The sequence below is a fragment of the Rhododendron vialii genome, chromosome 5a (assembly GCF_030253575.1).
Source record: "Rhododendron vialii isolate Sample 1 chromosome 5a, ASM3025357v1".
Lineage (NCBI taxonomy): Eukaryota > Viridiplantae > Streptophyta > Magnoliopsida > Ericales > Ericaceae > Rhododendron > Rhododendron vialii.
The window spans coordinates 114,319-125,373 of NC_080561.1; the positions used below are offsets into that span (position 1 = coordinate 114,319).

General features: G+C 35.6%; 1 protein-coding gene across 1 annotated transcript; it reads left to right on the plus strand.

The window, feature by feature from the left end:
• The first annotated feature begins 7,801 nt into the window (after positions 1 to 7,801).
• On the plus strand, positions 7,802 to 9,870 carry LOC131327281 (glucan endo-1,3-beta-glucosidase 5). Its single transcript, XM_058360359.1, has 2 exons — positions 7,802 to 8,397; positions 8,572 to 9,870. The coding sequence occupies exons 1-2, from the start codon at positions 8,072 to 8,074 to the stop codon at positions 9,734 to 9,736; spliced, it is 1,491 nt and encodes a 496-aa protein (XP_058216342.1). The 5' UTR covers positions 7,802 to 8,071; the 3' UTR covers positions 9,737 to 9,870.
• The last annotated feature ends 1,185 nt before the right edge of the window (positions 9,871 to 11,055 follow it).

The window sequence follows — 11,055 nt, forward strand, 5'->3', positions numbered from 1 at the left end:
TCATAGTTAAATTTTTACTCTAGGAGAGAGTAAAAATCATTTCCCAATGCAAAACAGAAAAACAAAATATTCATACTCTTACAACGGTTGATTAGTATAAAAATAATTTATTCTTGTATATTTTGGGCAACGTACCCTAAAAACGTAAGGCAGATCGAGGGAGTGCTTTGCAAACGAATTGAAATTTGAAACACTTAATTTTTCAACATCTTTAGACAGTTTATATATTAAAAAATATGGTTAAAAAATTAAGTGTTCCAAATTTCAATCCGTTCGAACCGGTGGAAAGATTTTAGTTTTTCTGATCATTTTATCTTAAATTGTCATAGTTAAATTTTTACTTTAGGGCTCTCGTTGATTAGTCATAAGAAAGTCGTAAAATCAAATATCTCTCAGAACTAATCAACAAGAGCCATAGAGTCAAAATTTAATTATGACCATTTAGGATAGAATGATCAGAAAACTAAAATCTTTTCACTGGTTCAAACGGATTAAAATTTGAAACACTTAATTTTTCAACCTCTTTAGACAGTTTATATATTAAAAAAATATGGTTAAAAAATTAAGTGTTACAAATTTCAATCTGTTTGAACTGGTTGAAAGATTTTAATTTTTTGATTATTTTATCCTAAATGGTCATAATTAAATTTTGACTCTAAGACTCTCGTTGATTAACCTCAAAAAAGTCATAGAATCAAAAATCTCTTAGGGCTAATCAACGAGTCATAGAGTCAAAATTTAATTATGATCATTTAGGATAAAAAGATCAAAAAACTAAAATCTTCGCACCAGTTCAAATAGATTGAAAATTGAAACACTTATTTTTTATATATTAAAAAATATAGTTAAAAATTAAGAATTCCAATTTTCAATCTGTTTGAATCGGTGCGAAGATCTTATTTTTCTGATCATTTTATCTTAAATGGTCATAATGAATTTTTAGTTCTAAGGCCTTTAAATGAATACATTAAGAGAGCTTTGAAACTAAATAAGAAGTTTTAGGATATGTTTGAATGAAAATTATGATTTGGGTAGAACGGAGAGTAAAAGTTGGTTAAATAGTGGATGGGGAAAGGGGATAACGAGGGGTATTTTCATCCACAAAACACCCCTTCAAACATGGATTATTTTTGGGGATCTCAAGAGAAGCCCAAAATTAAGACCGAACAATCCCTATAACTGGGAAAATATGAGGTAAGAAATAGCAGGGGAACAAAATTGAAATGTCAAACGGGCGGAAAAGGGGTGGACCCCTCACATATACCCTCCTCTTATTTTTCCCCTCTCCTTTTTACTCCATCCAAGCAGGGCCTTAAGTGTGAAAATTTGTAACCCTTTGCTTGGATGGCCAAGTGGAGCATTTATAGTGGATGGGAGAGAGAAATCAGCCTAAAGAAGGCTGGTGTCTTAGCCCTTAAGCTTTCCCTCTCATTGGATGAGATGGGAAAAAGTGAAACAAGGGGTGTAAAGGTTGTTCCCTGGTGAAGACTAATTTTTGGGCCAAATAGAGCCTTCCTCCGGCCCCAAAAGTTCAGCTGATCATGGCTGAATAAAGGTGATGGGATAATATTTGAGCAGCGCGCGCGAGTCTCATATTGGCGCACGCGAGTCAAGCCAACACGCGCGTGGGTCAACGGTCAAGCTTTGACTGTTGACCAACACCTATCCTGTAACAACCCAGATTTTTGACCCAAATTTTTTTTTAAATATAATATTATTAAAATTATTTTCCTTAATGCAATTCTTTTTTTTAAATACAATTATGCATACAATATATGCATGCATTCTTTTTTTAAAATTTTTCTACACATACATGCGTACATGCACACTCCTTCTCCTCCCTCACCTCAAATTCTTTCCGTCTCTCCGGCTTCTACTCAGTCTCTACTTCCTCCCTAACCCTAAAACCAAGCCAAATTCGTCCATTCCAAATCCCATGAACCCAACCCCATTAAATTCACTCTTATTCTCTTCCACCGAAATTCTCCTATAAATACCCCACCCCATTGACCCACGAAATTTACACCACAATATTCCTCACGCCCCACCAGTCCAAAAGAGAGAGAAAAATCAGAGAAAACCAAGTTTCAATCCATAGAGTTTTAGAGAGAGAAAAGTGGGTTTCGTATCAAGACCCAACCGAAACTCAATCTGACCATTCCAATCTCTTCCTTCTACTCCTAGCATCACCAAGCATCGTCTAATTTGATTCCAAAGTCTCCCGATCAAAAAAATTCGAAGTTTTCTTCCCCAAAATTCAAGATTCGTTTTTAAATCAATTCGATCCGATTAAAGGTACTATAATCCTATCCAACCTCTTCTCTAAGTATATTAAGTGTTTATATGTTTAACCCTATGTCCCGAACGAAAAAAAAAATAGTTTACCGCGCGTTTTCTGCCGTATTCACCAATATGATATTATTTTTGAGCCCGACACTTTATTTGTAATTATTTACAAAGAAGATGACCTTTCTGATATTTATTTTACAATCTGTCTGATATTAATATTATGAAAAACTACAGATCTGAAATTATTTTTCTTACAGTATAATATCATCTTAGTATAAAACGTATTAATTATATCAGTTTAATTTATCTGGTAGATTGAGTTGGTTTTAAATATTTCGAAACAACTTTGCGACCATCCAAACCTCATTTTTTACGCCCGGACTATTTTTCCTAGACTTTTCACACCTGAAAGATCATAACTTGTTGAGATCATTTTTTTTATATTATTTAATTATCTATTTATTGAATTATTTATTAGTTATCTATCAAGTTTACTAACGAAAAATCTTTGCGACCTTCCAAACAACGTTTTAACACCCAAACTAATTTTTCCTAGACTCCTTGCATCTCAAAGATGATATCTTGTTAAATTAATATTTTTTTTAATTTACCATTTATTGTTATTTCTATAGCATTCCAATTAAAAATTTCTTACGACCTTATAAACCATATTATTAATGCCCGAGTAATTTTATTTAGACTCCCTACATTCTGAAGATAAAACTTTGTTAACCTCAATATATTTTAATTAGTAAATTATTTATTATCTATTTACTTCACTTTTGGTCACTTTATTTAACGTCTTTATTTAAAACAAACTCGCGACCCACCGAACCCAACTTTTGATACTCAACTAGTTGCATAGGACCTCTCGGACTCTTAATCAAGTCACGTTAAATATTTTTAATATTTTTATCTAATTAATATATTTATTTAGTTTTTTTAATTAATCTAATTACTTAGGAATAATTAATGAGAGCCTAGAAAAATATTTTTTTTTAAATTCTTTTAAAAAGCTCTTACTCTTATCATCATCTTGGCTATACGAAATTAAGGACAACGGCCCATCCATAAAAAGTTGCGTGATTTCATTATTTATTAATTGTTTAATTATTATTGATTAATTGCATATTGTACCGATACTTGATTTAAATGCTAGATTGGACCCTAAAGACATGGGGTGGTATTGAAAAATAGAATTCATCTAGACGATGCTAGTTAATGGATAAACTGGAAAGTTTTTATTTTTAGATTGCCTACAAGCGTGATAAATTGTGTGATGAAAATAAAACTGACGAGTGTCCAGTGATAAAAACACCAGTGATAAATTGTGTGATGAAAATAAAACTGGCGAGTGTCCAGTGATAAAAACATCAGTGAATATTTGTGTGATGAAAATAAACTGGCGGGTGTCCAGTGATAAAAACACCAGTGATAAATTGTGTGATAAAAATAAAACTGGCGGGTGTCCAGTGATAAAAACACCTGTGATAAATTGTGTGATGAAAATGAAACTGGCGGGTGTCCAGTGATAAATTGATAGACTGGCGGGTGTCCAATGATGAAAATGAAACTGGCGGGTGTCCAGTGATAAATTGATAGACTAGCAGGTGTCCAGTGATGATTGTGAAGTGATTTATGAGGTGGTATATAAGATAGGCAAACCCTAGTTGTGATTCAGGCATGATAAGTTTTCCCCTTGTTGTAGTTATTGGGATGCATACTCGGTACATAACTTAGGTGTATCTGCGACAGCAAAAGGGAAGTGATCTCATGAGACCGAGCATGGCTAGCGGTTGGCGAGGATAGATCTCGCGGAGGGATCTTAGATCACACAAAGAGATAATGGATAGTAATAAATCAATTTATGTGAGAAGTCTCTGTTTTACTTCTTCGTACTATATTTATCCTGTTGCTTGCTATCTGTAAAGTAAGGGGGGTAGTTGGGTTGGATTATTCTACTGGGTGATTTATCACTCACGGATACGTCTGTATCCTGGCAAATCGTTTGCTTCGGCGATCAATTTGCCAGTGGGCGCAGGATTCAATGGAGAGGATTCAAAGATGTTGCAGTTCAACACGAAAAGAATATCAAGAACGAAGATCGAATATGTTTCGGATTTGTATCAAGCCTAAAGTCAGCTCTGAAGTTAATGTATTTTGAATCAGTAAATTTATCTTGTGATTGTAATAGCTAAACTTTATTTTGAAAAATTATGTTTATTTAGCAAATTTTCTTAAGATTTTACTTTATATTGCTTCCGAAAAGTCGGGGCGTTACATATCCATTTGACCCGCGCGCGCGGGTTACACACCCACGCATGCCAGTAGGATTTTCTGGCTTTTAAATTGGTTTAGGCTAGGTTAGGTTCAAAAGGGTGTCAAACACTCAAAACTCAACTACTCGACATTTTCGGGGTGCTCTTAATCCATTTCATCATCGGGGAATCAAGAATTAAAAGTAAACTAATCTGGAAAGTCCAGATTGGGGTGTCTACATATATGAAGAGCATCTCCAACTCAAGATGTCAAATTTAATATGGCATGCCAAGTGGAAAAATTGACATGTGTGGTATCAAAAATTTTCTTTGGTTATTTTGCCCTCCAAAACTTAATAGTTATCCTTAAATAAATATAATAGGCATATTGGTTGGAGTAAAACATTGTAGAAATGTCAAATTCTAACTTGCCAAATTACCCCATAAGTCTCCAAAAAAGTTTGGCATTCCTATTTTTTAAACCAAGATTGAAGATGCTCTAAGGGGCAACCCACCCTGGCATGATTCATGAACATTTTTTTTAGCTGTATCACAAAAGTAATTTTCAAATTACTCCTTAAAAAAAGTTTTTTACTACTCTTTAACTATGACAAAAAAATTGACTAATAGAGTGAATGTAAAATCACTATAACTCTAATGTTTCACTCAACTATCCACTCTCCCACGTGCACACCTCAGTCCTCATGTATTCACGCATGAACTCACATAGTATAGTGGATCAAAAAAAAACACACACACAGATAGTATCTACCCAACCCTTGATAAGTACGAGTATTTGAAATTAAATTTTCTTGTACAACTAATTTGAGAATTGTGATGTAGATTCCACTTTCTTTTTTCTTCTCCATACCTTCTTTGTACCTCTCTCAATTCTTAATATTTGTCCTTGTTCCAGATTTCGATTAAATGAACCAAACCGCTCATATCGTAGGTCTCACAAAGAACAACATTGTAAGCCTCACAAAAAACAAAATCACCATAAAAAAAATCAGTTTAATCGAACACAATTAACCAAGATTAATTGTACAAGCAGATTATTAATTTAGACATTTTAACTATAAATAATAGTACCTTTTAACATGAGATATAGTTTGGTGATTTTCCTGTCTTTCTGGGTACACTTTAGTGATATATGGAGGTCTCAGGTTTCATTAAATTTCAATTCCAGTTGATGGTATCTTCTGTGATTCTTTTTTATTTTTTTGAATGACGACCTGTTTGATACATATTCATATTTGGATTCATGTCATAAAGATCTAATGAGGCTTTTACATGCTGGTTGTAAGTTACCAAACACATAACCCTCCAATCCCAATTGAAAGGCTCGGTTTGGTTTGGTTACAAGCCATGGTGTACATAGAAATTGTAATGGAATTTTTTAAACTTTAAGTGTTTGGGCTAATTTACGCATACCTCAACTAATTTTGAGGATTAATCTCACTCTCCACTACGGGAGTCTAAATTAAAGTTTGAGCAAAGACCTGTAATTCCAAAGTACTACAGTATATAGCACTTGGCAACTTTTGAATTCAATGGAGCAAACCCCTGAGGCCTTGACCATTTGGCTTATCCTCAAGGGTAAAAAAATTGAAGTGTAATTATGCGATTGGAATTTGATTTCATGTACCTTAATTTAAAAAATATGACATGAGAAAGAATTATGATTGGAGTACCATAGGCACGGGCAATGCTCTAGTTTTCTAATACAGCACTAGGGCCTAGGGGTGAGTATGAACCGGATTGGTCTTGTTTTATAGTAAATTAAGAACCAAATCACTACCTATGGATTAAAAATTTGGAGAACCAAACCAACCCATAAAATTCATATAACCAAACCACTCCAAACCATTAAAAGGTAAAAGGCGGTTCAGTTTCGGTTTTAAACCACGATTCGCTCGAAATTGAGATATCATCCCCAAAAACTATTTGAAATACTTAAAATTGAATACCAACACTTATATATTAAACTAGCTAGCTAGCTAGTTATACAAAAATCACCAAAACTCATTAACATCAACTAACTAAATAAAAGTAGAATACAAGTAATTAGCGAAAGAATAGAGCCATGGAATATAGAGTATTAGATTAGAAAATTAGTAACCAAGCGAAAAGAGTGAGAAATCAATTGACTTAGTCAAACCTATGTTTAGTGAATTGAAATTGTAGGAATACGTTATTGCATAGAAGTTTAGGGAATTAATTTGGAAGTACAGTAGGGTGGTGGAATAGAGAATTAGATTAGAAATAATTTTATTTAATATATCTAAACATATTATAGTATATGAGTGTGGATTATACGGTTCGGATCGGTTTGAAACTAAAATCGTTGCGTAAAGCCATAGACCAAACCATTTAACATGGTTTCTAAATTTTTAGAACCGGAACTAAACCACATCACTAAAATATTAAACCAAACTAATCGGTTTGGATTGATTTGGACAGAATTCATGGTCATTTTGGAAAAGCAACAAACCTTGCCTTTGATTTATCTTTCTACATACCTTTTTTCCCTTTACTTTTTTTTAAACTAGTTCGAGATGTTTCGGGTTCGAGATGAAACTACAACCATGCAAGGTTTTTCTTTTCCGGTAGCATCGCTATGGAAATTGATTCCAAGGATGCTACATACACTATATACATCAATTACATTTTTTGTGGGGTTCACTTCAGGATTTCACAAAAATACAAAAAAATGTTAATAAAATTTAAAATAATATTTTTATGGGGCCCTGCAAAAAATAAAATCATCTCCAACAGATGTCGGTAAGTATTATTTCTAGATTAGTAGGGCAAAACTACTCAACTGCACAGTTTCACCTCTACAAATCCAAAAATAATACTTACCGATATTTATTAGAGCTGATTTTTTACAAAGCTCTATAAAATATTATTTTAAAATTTATATATATTTTCTGTATTTTTGTGAAACTCCAAGAAATGTAGTAAATGATGTAGTAGATGAATGTAATGTACCTACACGTAAAAGGTTATAAAACGAGGAAATAAATAAGGAGCCAAAAAGCGAGGAACTTACCTTGCAAATGCAACTTTGTACATCCGAGGAGAATCCATCTGGTTTTAAAAGCTACGTTTGACAAAAGGTGCATGCGTTCATTCTTTCTGCTGAAGTCTTCGAGGGGGAATACTATCGCATGAAAATATATATAGTTGCCAACAGAATCACTCCATTCCTTTCTTCTTCTTCTTCTTCTTCTTCTCTCTCTCTCTCTCTCTCCTACAGATGATAGTATAGAAATTGGTTCGTGTGGGTTACCCCTAGAACCAAATTCTTTGTTGAACCTTGGTGTAATTCCTTTCCTTTGGTATCATAAAAGGACATTTGTTTCTATCAAGCCAACAGCCATATATTTCGAGTTTCCAACTGCTTAATCTACTTGCACATCAATTGCCGGGGGAGAAAATTTTGCCGGCCATGAAACCAACTTATGAGATAGACAGATAAAAGAAAGATCAAGCGACCAATATATATATATATATATACCATGGATATACGGTACAGCTTGTTGGTGTTGTACATGGTAGTAATAGCGGAAGGTGGGGGGCTGGCATGCAACTGGGGATTGCAGGCAACACATCCGCTGCCGCCTAAGATAGTGGTGAAGTTGATGAAGGACAACGGTTTTGAAAAAGTGAAGCTATTTGAAGCTGATCCTGAGGCCTTGAAGGCTCTTGGGAATTCCGGCATCCAGGTTATGCTTGGCATCCCTAATGATTTCTTGGCACCACTTGCATCCAGTGTTCGTATTGCTGAGGATTGGGTCTCCCAAAATGTTTCCTCCTATATTTCAAAAACTGGGGTCGATATAAGGTATTAGCTACTGTTTTTTTTTTCTTTCTTTTTTCTTTGTTGGGTAACTAGCTACTGTTATTTTCATCGTTTGCAAATTACATGAGGGGTTAATTTTTGTTATCTAGTCAAAAGACTCATAACACAGTTTAAGCGATCAATAACTTTGTGTGTGCATATGGTTTAATGTTTCAGGTATGTGGCTGTGGGCAATGAACCTTTCCTCAAGACCTATAATGACACGTTCCTACAGACAACATTACCGGCACTACAAAATATTCAGGCTGCCTTGATCAAAGCTGGTCTAGGGCGGCAGGTCAAGGTCACCACCCCGCTAAATGCAGATGTCTACCAGACAGACAGCAGTGGTGTACCCTCCGCTGGTAACTTTCGATCTGACATCCACGATCTCATGATCTCCATTATCACGTTCCTGAGTGACAATGGTGCTCCCCTAACCATTAACATCTACCCATTCCTAAGCCTTTATGCTGACCCCAATTTCCCAGTTGACTACGCCTTCTTCCCCACCTCTGGTAACAATATTTCTACTTCTTCCCCAGTTGTTGATGGCCCTATATCTTACACCAATGTCTTCGATGCCAACTTTGACACCCTCATTTGGGCTCTCGAAAAAAATGGTTTTGCGTCCATGCCTGTAATTGTTGGGGAGGTGGGATGGCCAACGGATGGTGACATTAATGCGAACAATGAGAATGCCCACAGGTTCAATCAAGGTTTAGTTAACCGAATAATTCAAGGGCAAGGTACCCCAAAACGGAATACCTCACCTGACATCTATCTATTCGCCCTCATTGACGAGGATGCCAAGAGCATCCAACCTGGGAATTTTGAGCGGCATTGGGGTGTCTTCAACTATGATGGAACCATCAAATACCCTCTGGATTTAGGTGGAGGTAACACCAATCAAACTCTCACACCCGCCATGGGTGTCCGATATTTAGCAAGGCAATGGTGTATAATGGCTCCGGAAGCAAGTATTTTGGACCCCAATTTGCCAAGTAGCATCAACGAGGCTTGCACTTATGCAGATTGCACCAGTCTCGGATATGGATCCTCCTGTGGTGAGCTAGATGTAAGAGGCAATGCTTCATACACTTTTAACATGTACTACCAAACAATGAATCAGCAAAAAGGAGCATGCCAATTCTCTAATTTGTCAGCGATCACAACCGTAGATCCATCCCAAGACAGTTGCGTATTTAAGATCATGATTGACCTTGGAAGACATGAGCAGACCACAAGTCCAAGCACTTCATCATTAATTAGATGCAACCAAGACTCATCTATTGCCTTTGCAGCACTTGTATCATCATTCATCATTTGTTTCCTATCATGACTAGATATCCACTGACTCCATTAGCTAAAGTCAAGTGCTCCAGTGCCTTCTACTATCTAGCTAGAACAACGTACCACTTTTGTAATCTGTTGGTTTGATCCATAACATATATCATAGTTTTCTACCTTATGCAAGGATTTTCTTCCTCAATGTAATTAGATTGTCAGTCGATGTATGTGTGTACATATATATGTTGTGGATGCTCAGTTTAGGACTCTTCTGATGATGAGATGTACTCTTCGAGTTCCGGGTAAGAAGATGAAGACTTTTCTTAATAACTTGTAATCTCTGCAAGACAAAAGACTGTTAGCGAACGGTCACTTACGGCACACCGTGAACAAGGGGTACTTGTCCGGGAACTCTCAAAGCAGAAGTAATGAAACAGCAGCTTGCTTACAATAGTCTCAGTACTGTAGGATTTCAGATGGATTTTGTGTGCTCGGGTATTTATTGGCAAATTTGCCACGTACCCTGCCTTGGTTACCACCAATGAAGCATGGCATGGCTAGATGCCATCATTACAATCTTTTTGACAGGATCTTCGTGTTCGGTTCTAACTTCTGAAGTACGTACACAACAGCTACTTGCCTAGCTTTCCCATTTTTTACGGTTGATGGGACATATTAATATCATTTCGGAGGCACACGCGACTCTTTGAACAATCGCCGACCTCTGTAGAAAAGAAGTATACTCCTCGGACATCCCGAGTAATCCGAGTAATTTGTCGACCTCGGAAGTTGACAAAGTCCGAGGTCAGCTCTGACCTCCTCGGCCATAGTTGACTCCCTTAAATAATCTTTGATCCCAAACATATCCGTTATTTTGCCCCCCCCACACAACAAATATGTAATCTGCTACTTTTAACTTAAGTATTTTTGAACCAGGTTGCTAGTACTAATAACTCAAGTCGTGCAAGCTACTTTAATTTAAAAAAGAAAAGAAAAGAAAAGACAATTTTAACATAGCTACTTTTATACAATTGCAGGCATAGTATGTGAGAGTGAAACCCCATAGCTGGGCCAGGCTCCGGCAGTAGGGAGTTCTGTTAAACATGATCACGAGTCTTGTATCGCTTAGTAAATGCAAAATCAAATGTTATATAGTATATAAAATATCACGACCTCTATCGTGTATAATGTCTTTTAAAGTTGTGAGAGCACCAAAATCCTTGAAAATTTCATGCTATATTTTTGGTATATTTTTTTTGTCTTTTTTAAATTTTTGTTGAATTCAAGTTTTATTTATTTATTAATAACTCATCTCGATGAGAGGAAAATAGGAGGACAAATTTATTATTGACTGCACTTAAAATTCTTACT

Coding starts and splice junctions, on each gene's coding strand:
- LOC131327281 (XM_058360359.1), top strand. CDS start 8,072: ATGGATATACGGTACAGCTTGTTGGTGTTGTACATGGTAGTAATAGCG. Junction 8,398..8,571: donor AAAACTGGGGTCGATATAAG/GTATTAGCTACT, acceptor TTAATGTTTCAG/GTATGTGGCTGTGGGCAATG.